We start from the raw sequence: 17,365 nt of genomic DNA on the forward strand, positions 1-17,365 counted from the left end.
AGCCCCCAGCCCCAAATCCCTCAATAAACCCCTATAGCCCCCAGCCCCAAATCCCTCAATAATCCCCTATAGCCCCCAGCCCCAAATCCCTCAATAAACCCCTATAGCCCCCAGCCCCAAATCCCTCAATAATCCCCTATAGCCCCCAGCCCCAAATCCCCCATAGCCCTGATAATCCCCTATAGCCCAGAGAATCCCCTATAGCCCCCAGCCCCAAATCCCTTAATAATCCCCTATAGCCCCCAGCCCCAAATCCCCCATAGCCCCAATAATCCCCTATAGCCCAGAGAATCCCCTATAGCCCCCAGCCCCAAATCCCTTAATAATCCCCTATAGCCCCCAACCCCAAATCCCTCAATAAACCCCTATAGCCCCCAGCCCCAAATCCCTTAATAATCCCCTATAGCCCCCAGCCCCAAATCCCTCAATAAACCCCTACAGATCCCAGCCCCAAATCCCCCATAGCCCTGAGACCACCTAGAGACCCCCAGCCCTACAGCCCCCATAGCACCAATAATCCCCTATAGCCCTCAGCCCCCTAAATCCCCTAATCCTTGATAATCCCCTACGGCCCCCAGCCCCAAATCCCCCACAGCCCCCTTACAATCCCCTAGATCCCACAGCTCCCCCAGCCCCATAACCCACCCCATAGCCCCCCTGGCCCCATAACCCACCCCATAGCCCCCCTGGTCCTATAGCCCCCCCCGGCCCTATAGCCCCCCTATCCCACCCCATATTTACCGTTCTCCCGGCTGAGGGACCCCATAGACCCCCCTGGCCCCATAACCCACCCCATAGCCCCCTCTGGCCCTATAGCCCCCCTATCCCACCCCATATTTACCGTTCTCCCGGCTGATGGACCCCATAGACCCCCCTGGCCCCATAACCCACCCCACAGCCCCCCATAGCCCCCCTCTGGCCCTATAGCCCCCCTATCCCACCCCATATTTACCGTTCTCCCGGCTGATGGACCCCATAGACCCCCCTGGCCCCATAACCCACCCCATAGCCCCCTCTGGCCCTATAGCCCCCCTATCCCACCCCATATTTACCGTTCTCCCGGCTGAGGGACCCCATAGACCCCCCTGGCCCCATAACCCACCCCATAGCCCCCTCTGGCCCTATAGCCCCCCTATCCCACCCCATATTTACCGTTCTCCCGGCTGATGACTGCCAGCGGAGCCGGGGGGAGAGAAGAGACAGTGAGCAGGGCGGGGATTGGGGTTTTGGGGGGCACCGGGGGGAATCTGGGGGGTCCAGGGGGGAAATTGGGGGTCCGGGGAAAGATTTGGGGTGGGGGGAGTTAGGGTTTGGGGGATTTAGGGAGCCAGAGGGGATTGAGGGGATCCAGGGGGAGATTTGGGGTGGGGGGAGTTAGGGTTTGGGGGATTTAGGGGATGCAGGGGGAAATTTGGGGATCCAGGGGGGGAATTTGGGGATCCAGGGAAAGATTTGGGGTGGGGGGAGTTAGGAGAGTGAGGGGAATTTGGGATCCGGGTGGGATTTGGGGCGGGGGAATTCGGGTTTGTGGGATTTAGGGGTCCAGGAGGGGATTTAGGGGTCCAGGAGGGATTTAGGGGATCCAGGGGGGGGAACTGGGGATCCACAGGGATAATTGGGGTGGGGGGTATTAGGGTTTGGGGGGATTTAGGTTTTGGGGGGATGACAAACAAAGAGGGGCATTAGGGGTGGGGGGGCATTAGATTTTGGGGTGTTTTAGGGGAAGAATTGGGGGGCATTAGGGGTGGGGAGGGCATTAGATTTTGGGGGGCTTTAGGATAGGAATTGGGGGGCATTAGATTTTGGGGGAATTAGGGGAGGATTTGGGGGGATTTAGGGGTGGAATTGGGGCTGGGGGGGCATTAGATTTTGGGGTGTTTTGGGGTCAGGGAGCCACATCTCAGCAGGTGCTGGGGGGCGGAGCAGCGCGGGGGTTTTGGGGTGCAGAATGGGGGGACCCCCCCTCAGTCCCAGCCCGCCCCGCCCCTCGGGGGTCCCTGTGGGGGTCCCGGCCCCCCACTCACTGGTGCCCTCCTCGGTGACCATGCCCAGCCCCTCGGCCTTGTTCTGCCGCTCGAAGGCGTTCAGGTCCAGGACACTGCAATGGGCAGGGGGGACCCCAAAAACGGGGTCAGGGGGACCCCAGAAACGGCACAGCCCTGCCCGGGGGGGGCCCGGCTGATCTGGGGGACCCCGATTCCCCCAGAGCGACCCCAGTTCCCAGGGAGGGACCCCAATTCCCATGGGGGGGTCCCCAATGGTGGCACAGGAACCCCAGTTCCCCCAGAGTGACCCCAGTTCCTTCGGGGTGACCCCAATTTCCCCAGAGTGACTCCAGTTCCTTCGGGGTGACCCCAGTTCCCACAGAGTGACCCCAATTCCTTCGGGGTGACCCCAATTTCCCCAGAGTGACCCCAGTTCCTTCGGGGTGACCCCAATTCCCCCAGAGTGACCCCAATTCCTTCGGGGTGACCCCAGTTCCCACAGAGTGACCCCAATTCCCACTGGGGGTCCCCAGTTCCCCCGGGGTGACCCCAATTCTAACTGGGCGTCTCAAATTCCCACAGGGGATCCCCAGTTCACATGGGGTGACCCCAATTTCCTCAGGGAGACCCCAGTTCCCACTGGAGTGACCCCAATTCCCCCAGAGTGACCCCAGTTTCTCTGCGGTGACCCCAACTCTCATGGGGGGTCCCCAGTTCCCACAGTGGTCCCCAATGTCCCTCGGGGGTCCCCGGTGTCCCTCGGGGGTCCCCAATGTCCCTCCCCCAATGTCCCGGGGTCCCCGTGTCGCTCGGGGGTCCCCAGTTCCCACAGGGTGACCCCGGTGTCTCTCGGGGTCCCCAGTGTCCCTCGGGGGTCCCCGGTGTCCCTCGGGGGGTCCCCAATGTCCCTCGGGGTCCCCAGTTCCCACAGGGTGACCCCGGTGTCCCTCGGGGTCCCCCCCACCTGCAGGTTTGCATCAGCGCCTGCACGCTCTGGAAGAAGCCGACCTCGCGCTTGGACTTGAGGTACTCCAGCATCTTCTGTGGGGACAGGTGAGGGACAGCAGGGCACAGGTGAGCGACACTGGGGACAGGTGGGGACACTGGGGACAGGTGAGGGACACTGGGGACACTGGGGACAGGTGGGGACAGGGGGGACAGCAGGGCACAGGTGAGCGACACTGGGGACAGGTGGGGACAGGGGGGACAGGTGAGGGACACTGGGGACACTGGGGACAGGTGGGGACAGGGGGGACAGCAGGGCACAGGTGAGCGACACTGGGGACAGGTGGGGACACTGGGGACAGGTGAGCGACACTGGGGACAGGTGGGGACAGGTGAGGGACACTGGGGACAGGTGAGGGACACAGGTGAGGGACACTGGGGATATGGGGGGACACCATGGGACAGGTGAGCGACACTGGGGACAGGTGAGGGACACTGGGGACACTGGGGACTGGTGGGGACAGGTGAGGGACACTGGGGACAGGTGAGGGACACTGGGGACACTGGGGACTGGTGGGGACACTGGGGACAGGTGAGGGACACACAGGGGACACAGGAGGGACAGGTGGGGTGGCACACCTGGGACAGGAGGGGACACAGGAGGGGACATTGGGGACAGGTGGGGACACAGGTGGGACAGGAGGGGACACAGGTGGGACAGGTGAGGACAGGTGGGGACGGGAGGGGACACGGGAGGGGACATTGGGGACAGGAGGGGACACGGGAGGGGACACTGGGGACAGGAGGGGACACAGGTGGGGGCATCAGGGACAGGAGGGGACACAGGTGGGACAGGTGGGCTCGCACCTGCTGCACGTCGGCGTTGCCCCCGTTGAGGATGGAGATGCCCAACTTGAGGGTGGAGGAGACCATGGCCCCCCGCTCACCTGGGGACAGCGCGGGTCACACCGGGGTCACCGTGGGGTCACCGTGGGGTCACTCAGGGGTCACTCGGGGTCACTCACCCTTGCAGGCGCTGATCATCTGCAGCACCATCTCGGCCGCGCCCCGCGTGTGCAGCCGGGCCTGCTGCGACAGCAGCTTCTGCTTCTCCATCTCCTTCTCCTGGGGGTCACACAGGGGTCACACAGGGGTCACGGGGGTCAGGGGGGGTCAGGGGGTTTTGGGGTCCCCTCCCCACCTCAAACGAATCCTCGGCTTCTTCCTCCTCCTTCTCCTCTTCCTCCTTCTCTTCCTCCTCCCCCTCCTCGATGTGGCAGCTCTGGGGGAATGGGGGGGGATCCCCAAATTAGGGACCCCCCCTCAAAACCAACCTGGGGGGCCCCAAAATCCCTGGGAACCCCCAAACCCCTCCCAAAATCCTCGTGACTCCCCCAAACCACCTGGGAACCCCCCAAAATCCCTTGGGGACCTCCAAATCCCCCTGGGAACCCCCCAAATTTTGGGGACCCCAAACTCCCTCAGGCCCCTGGGGACCCCCCAGTTTTGGGGACCCCCCCCCATCTCTGATTCCCCCAAATCCCTGGGGTCCCCACCCCAATCCCGGCCCCTCCACTCCCAAAATTGACCTTGGGGACCCCCAACCCCTCAGCCCTTGGGGTCCCCCCGGTTTTAGGGTCCCCCGGTTTTAGGGTCCCCGGTTTTGGGGTCCCCCCGTTTTTGGAGTGCCCCCGGTTTTGGGGTCCCCCCGGTTTTGGGGTCCCCCCGGTTTTGGGGTGCCCCATTTTTGGGGAGCCTTGATTTTGGGCTGCCCCATTTTTGGGGTCCCCCCGTTTTGGGGTCCTCTCGTTTTTGGGGTGCCCACCTTGGCCATGATGCCGGCGTAGGCCATGTACAGGTGATCCTGCTCCAGGTGGCTGCGGGGTGAGGGGGGGACACGGGTTGGGGACGGGGGGGACACCCCGGACACCCCAAAAAGGGACCCCAAGGGGGGGTTTGAGCTCCCCCCATCATGAGGGGTCAAACTGGGATTTGGGGTGCCCACGGTGGGATTTGGGGTGCCCAGGGTGGGATTTGGGGTCCCTGCAGGATTTGGGGTCCTCCCAGGTTTTTGGGTCCTCTCAGGGATTTGGTTTCCCCACAGAATTTGGGGTCCCCACGGGATTTGGGGTGCCCTCAGGTGATTGGGGTCCCTTGCAGGATTTGGGGTTCCCCCGGGTTTTGGTGTCCCCACAGGGATTTGGGGTCCCCAGTGGGATTTGGGATCCCGTCAGGATTTGGGGTCCCCCTCAGGGATTTGGGGTCCCCAGTGTGATTTAGGGTCCCCATTGAGTTTTGGGATCCCTGCAGGATTTGGGGTGCGCCTGGGATTTAGGGTTTCTGGGTCCCAGTTCCAGTGTGATTTAGGGTCCACCCTCGGGGGTTTGGGATCCCTGCAGGATTTGGGGTCCCCCTGGCATTTGGGGTCCCCCCCTCAGAATTTGGGGTCCCCCCCTCAGAATTTGGGGTCCTCTCAGGGATTTGGGGTTTCTGGATCCCAGTTCCAATGGGACGTGGTGTCCCCCGAGGGTTTTGGGGTCCCCCGAGGGTTTTGGGGTGCCCCTGGGTTTTGGGGTCACCTCTGCTCGGTCAGCGCCGTGCGGCTGAAGTGCAGGATCAGCTGGTGCAGCGGGTCCGGCCGCGCCTCGGCCTCTTCCTCCTCCTCCTCCTCCTCCCGCCCCGACTTCTGTCCCCGCAAACCCCGAACCGCGCGTCGGCCGCGCTCGGCGTGCCCCCAAAGTGCCCCCAAAAGTGCCCCCAAAAGTGTCCCCAAAAGTGTCCCCAAACCACAAACGTGTCCCCAAACCCCAAAAGTGTCCCCAAACCACAAACGTGTCCCCAAAAGTGTCCCCAAACCACAAAGTGTCCCCAAACCCCAAAAGTGTCCCCAAACACCCCCCGGGGATGTCCCCAAACCCCCCGGGATGTCCCCAAGCCCCCAGGATGTCCCCAATCCCCTGGGATGTCCCCAAACCCCCGGGATGTCCCCAAACCCTAACAGGTGTCCCCAAACCCCCGGGATGTCCCCAAGCCCCCGGGGTGTCCCCAGACCCCCGGGGTGTCCCCAAACCCCCGGGTGTCCCCAGACCCCCGGGATGTCCCCAAACCCCCAGGATGTCCCCAAGCCCCCGGGATGTCCCCAAGCCCCCCGGGATGTCCCCAAACCCCCGGGATGTCCCCAAGCCCCCGGGATGTCCCCAGGCCGGTCTCACCGAGAGGTCGTCGATCATTCGGTCCTCGAAGGGCGGCTGCTCCCGGGCCAGCCACGAGAGCCGGTAGGACTCGAGGAACATGTTACAGGCGCGGTGCCTGGGGACACGGCTGTCACCTGTGTGCCCACCTGTGCCCGCCTGTGCCCACCTGTGCCCACCTGTGCCTGCCTGTGCCCACCTGTGCCCACCTGTGCCTGCCTGGCACCACCTGTGCCCACCTGTGCCCGGTAGGACTCGAGGAACATGTTACAGGCGCGGTGCCTGGGGACACGGCTGTCACCTGTGTGCCCACCTGTGCCCACCTGTGCCCACCTGTGCCTGCCTGTGCCCACCTGTGCCTGCCTGTGCCCACCTGTGCCTGCCTGTGCCTGCCTGGCACCACCTGTGCCCGCCTGGCACCACCACCTGTGCCCACCTGGCACCACCTGTGCCCACCTGGCCCACCCATCCCCACCTGGAGGGTGCCAGGTGTCACCCAGGGGATCCCAGGTGTCACCTGGAGGGTGCCAGGTGTCACCCAGGGGGTCCCAGGTGTCACTCAGGGCTCCCAGTTGGCACCCAGGTGTCACCAAGGGGGTCCCGGATGCCACTCAGGGTCCCAGGTGTCACCTGGAGGGTGCCACGTGTCATGCAGGGAGTGCCAGGTGGCACATGGAGGTTTCCAGGTGTCATCCAGGGGGTGCCAGGTGTCACCCACAGAGTCCCAGGTGTCACCCAGCAGGTGCCAGGTGTCACCTGGAGGGTGCCACGTGTCATGCAGGGAGTGCCAGGTGGCACATGGAGGTTTCCAGGTGTCACCCAGAGAGTCCCAGGTGTCACCCAGGTGGGCCAGGTGTCACCCAAGGGGGCCAGGCGGGCACTGGAGGGTGCCAAGTGTCACCCAGCAGGTGCCAGGTGTCACCCAGGGGGTCTCAGGTGTCACCCCAGCGCCCCAGGGCCCACCTGGGCAGGTTGTACAGGGGCGTGATGCGGAAGCAGGCGACACCGCGGCGCGGCGCTGCTTGGACAGGAGCTTGTGCCACACGGCCTTCTTGGACTTGTAGGGGTGCTCCGTCTGCAGGGGGGTCACCCGGGGTCACCTGGGCACCCCTGAACACACCTGGGCACCCCCAAACCCCCCCGAGCCCCCCCTGAGCCCCCCGCACCTGCTCCAGGTGGTAGAGCACGGCCGACACCTCCTGCACCCTGCGCACGACCTGCTCGGGGCTGTCGGGGTCCTCGTCCCGCCCGGCCTGGCGCACCAGGGCCATCTGCCAGCGAGCCGAGCCCGTGTTCTCCACCTGGGGACATTGGGGACATTGGGGACATTGATTGGGGACATCAGCACCAGGGCCATCTGCCAGCGAGCCGAGCCCGTGTTCTCCACCTGGGGACATTGGGGACATTGGGGACATTGGGGACATTGACTGGGGACATCAGCAGCAGGGCCATCTGCCAGTGAGCCGAGCCCGTGTTCTCCACCTGGGGACATTGGGGACATTGATTGGGGACAGCATTGGGGCCATCTGCCAGCGAGCCGAGCCCGTGTTCTCCACCTGGGGACATTGGGGACATTGGGGACATTGACTGGGGACATCAGCACCAGGGCCATCTGCCAGCGAGCCGAGCCCATGTTCTCCACCTGGGGACATTGGGGACATTGGGGACATTGATTGGGGACATCAGCACCAGGGCCATCTGCCAGCGAGCCGAGCCCATGTTCTCCACCTGGGGACATTGATTGGGGACAGCATTGGGGACAGCATTGGGGACACTGGGGACATTGACTGGGGACAGGACCAGGGCCATCTGCCAGCGAGCCGAGCCCGTGTTCTCCACCTGGGGACATTGGGGACATCAGCACTGGGGACACAATGACACAGAGGACACAGGTGACACTGAAGACACAGTGACACAGGGTGGGGACACAATGACACCCAAGGACACAGTGACATGGGGGACACGGGGGCCGTGCCAGCTCACCTTGTCCTGCAGGTGCAGGTTGTTGTGCAGGAACTCCCGAACCTCCTCGTCCGTGTCCTTCTGCAGGGGGGGACAAAGGGGACACCTCAGCAAGGGTCCCCAAACCCTTGGGGGTGTCCCCAAACCCTTGGAGGTGTCCCCAAACCCGTGGGGTGTCCCCAAACCCTGGGCTTGTCCCCGAGGTGTCCCCGGGAACCCACCAGGGCACAGTGGCCACCCTTGGCCAGCACCATGTCCCGAACCCCAGGGCTCTGTCCCTAAACCCAGGGGACATTTGTGGGTCCCAGGTGTCCCCAGGTGTGCCCAGGTGTCCCCGGGCACCCACCAGGGCACAGTGTCCATCCTCGGCCAGCGCCATGTCCCCAACCCAGGGCTTTGTCTGGCTTTGTCCCTAAGCCAGGGGACATTTGGGGGTTCCAGGGGGGTTTCTGGGGGGTCCCAGGTGTGCCCAGGTGTGCCCGGGCACCCACCAGGGCGTAGCGGCCCTTGGCCAGCGCGATCAGCTCCTGGTCAGCAGGTGAGCACATGTTGAGGCCGATGGGCAGCATCTTCTTGAGTGTGGCCAGGGGTGGGTTTTGCCATGGGGACAGCGTGGGCACAGCGTGGACAGTGTGGAAGGACCCATAACCAGTGTCAGTCTGTCCCAGCCACCGCCCTGGCATGGGGACAGCGTGGGGACAGGGACCCCATAACCAGTGCAGCTCCTGCTCTGAGCCACCGCCCTGGCATGGGGACAGCATGGGGACAGCGTGGGGACAGTGTGGGGACAGGGACCCCATAACCAGTGCCAGCTCCTGCTCCGAGCCACCGCCCTGGCATGGGGACAGCGTGGGGACACCGTGGGGACAGTGTGGGGACAGGGACCCCATAACCAGCTGCCGCTCCGCCGAGCCACCGCCTGGCGGGGACAGCGTGGGGACAGTGTGGGGACAGGGACCCCATAACCAGTGCCAGCTCCTGCTCCGAGCCACCACCCTGGCACGGGGACAGCATGGGGACAGAGATGGGGACACGGGGTCAGCAGTGACCCCATAACCACAGGACAGGGGGGTCCCAGCCAGTGTCACCCCACAGAGGGGTCCTGGGGGGTCCCAGCTGTGGTGACCCCACAGGACAGGAGTTTTGGGGGTCCCAGACAGGGCCATCCCAAAGGACAGGGCCCTGCAGGAGTTTTGGGGGTCCCAGCTGTGGTGACCCCACAGGACAGGGCCCCTGCAGGAGTTTTGGGGGATCCCAGCTGTGGTGACCCCAGCGAGGGGTCCTGGGGGAGTTTTGGGGGTCCCAACCATGGTGACCCCAGCGAGGGTCCTGGGGGACCCCTGTGGGACCCCTGTCCCCCCCAGCCCCTCCCCGCTAACCTGTCCATCTCCAGACTGGGAGCAGCACCCGCAGCCGAGGGGAGAGAAGAGAGAGAGTCAGGGACAGAGGGACACCGTTAGGGACATGGGGACAGTGTTGGGGACATGGGGACAGCGTTGGGGACATGGGGACAGCATTGGGGACATGGGGACAGTGTTGGGGACATGGGGACAGAGTTAGGGACATGGGGACATGGGGACAGAGTCAGGGACAGAGGGACACCGTTAGGGACATGGGGACAGTGCTGGGGACATGGGGACAGTGCTGAGGACATGGGGACAGCGTTGGGGACATGGGGACAGCATTGGGGACACTGGGACACCGTTAGGGACATGGGGACAGTGCTGGGGACATGGGGACATCATTGGGGACATGGGGACAGAGTTAGGGACACTGGGACACCATTAAGGACATGGGGACAGCGTTGGGGATATGGGGATGGGGATTTGGGGTGGGAACGGGGCTGGGGGGCAGCAGGGTGGGGACTTTGGGGGTCACCAGGGGATTGGGTGGGTTTGGGGTCCCGGGTGGGATTTGGGGTGAATTAGGGGTTTGAGGTGGGATTTTGGGGTGAAATAGGGGTCCAAGGCAGGATTTGGGGCAAATTATGGATTCCAGGTGAGATTTTGGGGTGAATTAGGGCTTTGAGGTGGGGATTTTGGGGTGAATTAGGGGTTTGAGGTGGGATTTGGGGTCCAAGACGGTTTTTGGGGTGAATTAGGGCTCCACGGCAGGATTTGGGGTGAGTTAGGGGTCCCAGGTGAGTCTGGGATGGTTCCAGGGCTCTGGGTGGGATGGAGCCCGGGGGGGCAGGGGGTCCTGGGGGGGTCAGGGGCAGTTTGGGGTCCTGGGGGTTCAGGGGCAGTTTGGGGTCCCCCCCAGCCCACCTTGGCCATCTTGCTCTTGCTGTCGGCCGTCAGGAAGGACATGTTGTTGATCTCGTTCTGCACCACGAAGTTCTGCTCCTCACGCTTGAAGTTCTGGGGTGGGGGGACACAGAGAGAGGGTCAGGGACCCCCAGAGGCCACCTGGACCCCCCCGGACCCCCACTCACGTGAGACTTGGACCAGTAGATGAAGACCTCGCCCACCATGCGGAACAGCTCCTCCGCGTCCTCGTTGGGCTCCGTCAGCCACTTGGCCCTGAGGGGACGCCAGGGGTCACAGGGAGGTCACCGGGGGTCACGGGGAGGTCACCGAGGGGTCACCACCGGGGGACACCATCAGTGGGTCACCACTCCCATGGCCACCATTAATGAGTCCCTATGGCCACTGTGGTTGGGTTCCCAAGGCCACCATGGCCACGTCCCCACGGCCACCACGGCTGGGTCACCGCAGCTGTGTCCCAAGGCCACCACGGCCGTGTCCCCATGGCCGCCATGGCTGGCTCACCCTGGGCGTGTCCCCAGACCCCCTGGCAGTGTCCCCAGCCCTCTGTGACCCTGTCCCCAGCCCCCTGGCACTGTCCCCAACCCCCTGGCACTGTCCCCAGCCCCATGGCACTGTCCCCTGGCAGTGTCCCCACCCCCATGGCAGTGTCCCCAACCCCCTGGCAGTGTCCCCCGCATCAGCCCCATGCACTGTCCCCCCTACTGTCCCCAACCCCCTGGCAGTGTCCCCAGCCCCCTGGCCATGTCCCCAGCCCCATGGCACTGTCCCCAGCCCCCTGTGACCTTGTCCCAGTGTCCCCCCCTGGCATGCCCCATCCCCTGGCACTGTCCCCAGCCCCCTGTGACCTTGTCCCCAACCCCCTGGCAGTGTCCCCATCCCCCTGGCACTGTCCCCAGCCCCCTGGCACTGTCCCCAGTCCCATGGCAGTGTCCCCATCCCCCTGGCACTGTCCCCAGCCCCCTGGCCATGTCCCCAGCCCCATGGCACTGTCCCCTGGCAGTGTCCCCAGCCCGTCCTCACCGGCTGTTGTCCACGTAGCGGATGAGCAGTGGGTAGAGCAGCCCTCTGTGACCCTGTCCCCAACCCCCTGGCCATGTCCCCATCCCCCTGGCACTGTCCCCAGCCCCCTGTGACCCTGTCCCCAACCCCCTGGCAGTGTCCCCAGCCCCCTGGCACTGTCCCCAGCCCCCTGGCAGTGTCCCCAGCCCCATGGCACTGTCCCCTGGCAGTGTCCCCAGCCCGTCCTCACCGGCTGTTGTCCACGTAGCGGATGAGCAGCGGGTAGAGCGCGTAGAGGTCTCGGCAGAGCACCGAGAACTCGTCGCGGATCAGCAGCTCGGCGTCCTCGGCCTCGGCCTTGCCCTCGAGCCGCAGCTGCTCCTCCTCGGCCACCACCTTCCCCGCGCGCTTCCGCAGCCGCCCCAGCGTGGGGATGAAGTGCGAGCGCAGCAGCTCCGGCCGCGCCTTGCTCACGATGGGCTGGGCGAAAACTGCGGGCAGGGGTGGTCACCATGAGCCCCAGGGCCACCAAAATACCCCTGGGACCACCCCAAGGCCACCAAAACACTCCCAGGGCCACCAGAACATCCCAGGGCCACCAGAACACCCCTGGGACCACCCCAGGGCCACCAGAACATCCCTGGGACAGCCCTGGGACCACCAAAATACGCCTGGGAGTACCTTGGGACCATCAAAACACCCCTGGGATAGCCCTGGGACCACCCCGGGCCAGCTCCGGCCGCGCCTTGCTCACCATGGGCTGGGCCAACACCGGGAGCAAACGTGGCCACTGGGAGGCCTGGGGCCACCAGAACATCCCTGGGGCCACCAGAATGATGAGAAAAGAATTGGGACACTGAAACCCACAATGGCGGAGGCCTGGGGCCACCAGAACATCCCTGGGGCCACCAGAATGACCTGCAGGAGCCAGCCAGGGCCACCAGCACCATCCTGGGACCACTGAAACCCACCAAAAGCCACCAGAATGACCTGCAGGAGCCAGCCAGGGCCAGCAGCACCATCCTGGGACCACTGAAACCCACCAAAACCCACCACCATCACCTGCAGGAGCCCCCCGTGGCCAGCAGCCCCCCGGGCACCCTCACCCGCCAGCCTCTTCATCCAGGAGGCCTCGTCGATGCCCAGGTTGTTGACCACGATGCGCAGGATGTGTCCCAGCAGGGCGTTGAGGTGCTGGCCGGTGACCTCGGTGGCCCAGGGGCCCTGGGGGGCGGCGTCGGGGCCGCGCTCCCACCAGCGGGGCAGGTAGTGGCACAGCATGGGCAGCGTCACCTCGATGACGTGCGGCATCTCCGTGTAGCGCGCGCCCGAGTCCGCCAGGCCGCCGATGTCACCCATGAGGCGCTCCAGGTCCGGCAGGTCCGGGCACAGCTCCTCGACCCGCGAGGGGAGACCCAGCACTGGGGACACGGGGACAGGCTTGGGGACAGGCTTGGGGACATGGGGACAGGCTTGGGGACATCCCATGGGGACACAGCTCCTCCAACCCAGCACGGGGGACCCGGCACTGGGTTGGGGACATGGGGACAGGGTTGGGGACATCCCGAGGGGACACAGCTCCTCGACCCGCGAGGGGAGACCCAGCACTGGGGACACGGGGACAGGGTTGGGGACATGGGGACAGGGTTGGGGACATCCCGAGGGGAACAGCTGGGGTGACACAGGTGACACCCAGCAGGTGACACGGGACAGGTTGGGGACAGGCGGTGACATGGGGACGGTGACATCCCATGGGGACACAGCGCTCTTCGTCTAGTACGGAGACCCAGCACTGGGGACACGGCGACAGGTTTGGGGACACCCAGAGGTGACATGGGGACACCCACGGGTACACTCACAGAGGGATGTGGGGAGATGCAGGCAGCTGGGGGAGGACACGGGGGCGCCACTGGGGTGACACAGGTGACACACAGGTGACACACAGGTGACACGGAGGTGACGGGGAGGTGACACCCACGGGCGCACCCGTCTGTACACGAGCTGGGGTTCAGTGGTCAGCGCGCCCATGAGCCATGGCATGGCGGGGGCAGGCACTCGCCCAGGGCCGGCCTCTGCCTGTGGGGACACGAGGGGACACTGGGGACATTGAGGGGACACCAAGGGGTCACCCCATGAGCACCCCTAACCCAGGGAACCCCCAGACCCCACCCCAAACCCGTCACACATTTTGGGGGGGGGTCTCCCAAAATGGTTTTATGTGTGTCCACCCCTTCCAGTCCTCGGCTGTTTCTGGGGTTTTTGGGGTCCCCACCGAGGTTTTGGGGTCCCTGCTGGGGTTTTTGGGGTCCCCGCTGTCCACGGGGGTCCCCAGCCGAGGCTTGTAGGCTCCCTGCTGGGGTTTTTGGGGTCACCTGCACGTCGTCTATGCGGACCAGGACAGCGGTGTCACCAGCTGTCCCCATGTCCCCCCCGCTGTGTCCCCATGCCCCTGACCCTCCCAAATGCGTCCCCTGTCTCCACCTTCCTTTAACGTCCCCCTGTCCCCACCGTGTCCCCACCATGTCCTCCCCACCCACACCCCAACATGTCCCCAACACGCCCTTGTGTCCCTAAGCCCCTTGTCCCCACCACGTCCCCAGATCCCAACGTATCCCACTGTCCCCTGTGCTGTCCCCCTGCTGTCCCCATTGTCCCCCTGTCCCCCCCTGCTGTCCCCTTGTCCCCACCTCCATCCCACTGTCCCCCTGTCCCCGCTGTCCCCCCATCCTCCTGTCCCCCACTGCTGTCCCTGTCCCCTGCTGTCCCCCGGTCCCTGCTGTCCCTGCCGTCCCCCTGTCCTTGTTGTCCCCTGTCCCCTGTCCCCGCTGTCCCCCTGTCCCTGCTGTCCCTGCCGTCCCCCTGTCCTTGTTGTCCCCTGTCCCTCTCCCTGCTGTCCCCTGTCCCCTGTCCCCTGCTGTCCCCCTGTCCCCACCGCCCTCTGTTACTCCCAATACGTCGTCCCCGAACTGGTGCTGTGCCAGGTGCTCGAAGAGGGCGGTGAGCACGGGCAGCAGCGCCACCGAGGTGTAGGTGACATTCTGGGCCACGCCCTTGGTGGGGGCGCGCGTCGGGGTCCCCCGGCCCAGCCGCAGCTGCTCCCCCAACTTCTCCATGTCCTCGGCCGCCGACTCGAAGAACGAGCGGGCCCGGCGGCCGTCATCACGGTCCTGGGGACACCGGGACTGGGGTTATAGGGGCTATCAGGACATGGGCACAGACACAGGGAAGCCCGTGACGATTCGGGCCGATTCATCACCCCTGGGGAATTGGGGACTGGGAATCAGGGTTGAAGGGGGAATGGGAATGCAGGATATCGAGGTTATCAGGGGATAACATGGGCACAAGGGAGGGGCCTTGCGTCGGGGTCTTCATCACCGTCCTGGGGACATTGGGGACATCACGTGACATTGGGGACATTGGGGACATTGGGGTTATAGGGGCTATCAGGGACATGGAAGAACAGGGACAGCCCGGCCTTGACGATCTCGGGGCCCGACTTCATCACAGTCCTGGGGACATCGGGAACATTGGGGACACTGGGGACATTGGGGACATCGGGGACGTTGGGGACATGCAGGACATTGGGGACATTGGGGACATCGGGGTTATAGGGGCTATCAGGGACATGGACACAGGGACACAGCCTGGCCTTGGCGATCTTGGGGCCCGACTTCATCACGGTCCTGGGGACACTGGGGACACTGGGGACATCGGGGACGTTGGGGACATCGGGGACATGCAGGACATCGGGGTTATCAGGGGTATCAGGGACATGGGCACAGACACAGCGACACAGGGACACAGCCCGGCCTTGGCGATCTCGGGGCCCAACTTCATCACCGTCCTGAGGACACTGGGGACATCGGGGACGTTGGGGACACTGGGGACATTGGGGACACTGGGGACACAGTGACACACACACGGATGGACACACGGCCACGGTGTCCCCGCTGTCCCCACCTGGCGTCCAGGGACCGTGCCAGGATGAGCAGACAGTTCACCACGGCCGGGGCGTCTGTGCCTGGGGGGACAGGGACAGGGACAGGGACATCAGCTGGGGGGACAGTGCCACTGCTGGCCCCAGCGTGTCCCCAGAGAGTCCCAGTGACCCCAGTGTCCCCCCAGTGTCCCCTCTAGTGTCCCCAGTCCCCCCAGTGTGTCCCCAGCCCCCTCAGTGTCCCCCCCAGTGTCCCCCCAGTGTCCCTGGTGCCCCTCCAGTGTCACCCTCGTGTCCCCGCAACTGTCCCCAGTGTCCCCCCCACTGTCCCCAGTGCCCCCCAATGTGTCCCCAGTGCCCCCAGTGTCTCCCCAGCCCCCAATGTGTCCCCAGTCCCCCAGTGTCCCCCAGTGTCCCCAGTGTCCCCCCAGTGTCCCCCCAGTGTCCCCCAATGTCCCCAGTGTCCCCCACAGCGGCCCCCCAGTGCCCCCAGTGTCCGCCAGTTTGCCGAACAGGCCCCGAGGGTCCCCCTCAAGGGGTCCCCAGTGTCCCCCAGTGTCCCCCCAGTGTCCCCCGTACCAGGGGACACAAAGGGGTCGGGGGTCCCCCCAGTTTGCAGAACAGGCTGGGGGGACACAAAGGGGTCAGGGGGGTCCCCAAAACCCCAAATCCCCCAAGGGGGGACACAAAGGGGTCAGGGGGGTCCCCAAAACCCCAAATCCCCCGAAGGGAACAAGGGGCAGGGGGTCCCCAAAACGGTCCCAGGGGACACAAAGGGGTCAGGGGGGTCCCCAAAACCCCAAATCCCCGGGCAGGGATCCCACACCAGGGATTTGGGGGTGCTGGAGGTCGGGTTTGGGGCTTGGCGGGATTGAGGGGGTGGGATTTGGAACTCGGGGGGATTTTGGGGTTGGGATTTTGCAGGGGTTTTGTGAGGATTTTGTGAGGATTTTGTGGGGATTTTGGGGTGGGATTTTAGGGGGTTTCGGGTGGGATTTTGTGGGGATTTTGTGAGGATTTTGCAGTGGGATTTTGCGGGGTTTTGTGGGAATTTTGGGGTGGGATTTTGCAGGGGTTTTGTGAGGATTTTGTGGGGATTTTGCAGGGGTTTTGTGGGGATTTTGGGGAGGGATTTTGTGGTGATTTTGGGGTGGGGTTTTGTGAGGATTTTGTAGGGATTTTGCAGGGGTTTTGTGGGGATTTTTGGGGAGGGATTTTAGGGGGTTTTGGGGTGGGATTTTGGGGTGGGATTTTGGGGTCCCACCTGGTGATCATCTCCTTCTCCTTGTTGGAGGCGTGGCCGCCGCTGCCCAGCACCTGGGCCGGCGTGGACAGGAAGTAGAGGCAGTGGTTGTGGAAGTACTGGTTGATGAGGGGCAGCAGGATCTGCGGGGGCACCGGGGGTCAGCGGGACCCCAAAACCCACAGGGAACCCCAAAACTGCACAGGAGGGCCCGGGTACCCCACAGAGACCCCAAATACCCCTTGGAGACCTGAAATACCCCACAGAGACCCCAAATACCCCACAGAGACCCCAAATAACCCACAGAGACCCCAAATACCCCACAGAGACCCCAAATAACCCACAGAGACCTCAAATACCCCACAGAGACCCCAAATACCCCACAGAGACCCCAAATACCCAAAAAACCACCAAATCCCCCACAGAAACACCAAATACCCCACAGAGACCCCAAATATCCCATAGAGACCCCAAATACCCCTTAGAGACCTGAAATACCCCACAGAGACCCCAAATACCCCACAGAGACCCCAAATAACCCATAGAGACCCCAAATACCCCACAGAGACCCCAAATACCCCATAGAGACCCCAAATATCCCATAGAGACCCCAAATACCCCACAGAGACCCCAAATACCCAAAAAAAACACCAAATCCCCCACAGAAACACCAAATACCCCACAGAGACCCCAAATACCCCACAGAGACCCCAAATAACCCACAGAGACCTCAAATAACCCACAAAAGCCCCAAAGAACCCATAAGCACCTTCCAAAACCTCTAAGAACCCCAAATACCCCACAGAGACCCCAAAACCACCCTGTACCCCCCG

The 17,365-nt window shown here is 64.1% G+C and overlaps 1 protein-coding gene across 1 annotated transcript in view; it reads right to left on the bottom strand.

Annotated features, from left to right (window-relative positions):
• RYR1 (ryanodine receptor 1) overlaps positions 1–17,365 on the bottom strand; it is an 84,780-nt gene that overhangs the window by 11,803 nt on the left and 55,612 nt on the right. Inside the window, 25 exon segments of the mRNA XM_030970389.1 lie at positions 1,153–1,170; positions 2,025–2,098; positions 2,950–3,026; positions 3,798–3,877; positions 3,956–4,055; positions 4,132–4,212; positions 4,756–4,807; positions 5,510–5,616; positions 6,143–6,239; positions 7,085–7,127; positions 7,130–7,196; positions 7,288–7,422; positions 8,105–8,164; positions 8,575–8,742; positions 8,887–8,916; positions 9,463–9,477; positions 10,351–10,443; positions 10,518–10,605; positions 11,603–11,843; positions 12,459–12,773; positions 14,285–14,495; positions 14,819–14,861; positions 15,313–15,373; positions 15,877–15,914; positions 16,554–16,675. Of these exon segments, the coding sequence (XP_030826249.1) occupies positions 1,153–1,170; positions 2,025–2,098; positions 2,950–3,026; positions 3,798–3,877; positions 3,956–4,055; positions 4,132–4,212; positions 4,756–4,807; positions 5,510–5,616; positions 6,143–6,239; positions 7,085–7,127; positions 7,130–7,196; positions 7,288–7,422; positions 8,105–8,164; positions 8,575–8,742; positions 8,887–8,916; positions 9,463–9,477; positions 10,351–10,443; positions 10,518–10,605; positions 11,603–11,843; positions 12,459–12,773; positions 14,285–14,495; positions 14,819–14,861; positions 15,313–15,373; positions 15,877–15,914; positions 16,554–16,675 (2,416 nt within the window).

Source organism: Camarhynchus parvulus, unplaced genomic scaffold, assembly GCF_901933205.1.
Source record: "Camarhynchus parvulus unplaced genomic scaffold, STF_HiC, whole genome shotgun sequence".
NCBI lineage: Eukaryota > Metazoa > Chordata > Aves > Passeriformes > Thraupidae > Camarhynchus > Camarhynchus parvulus.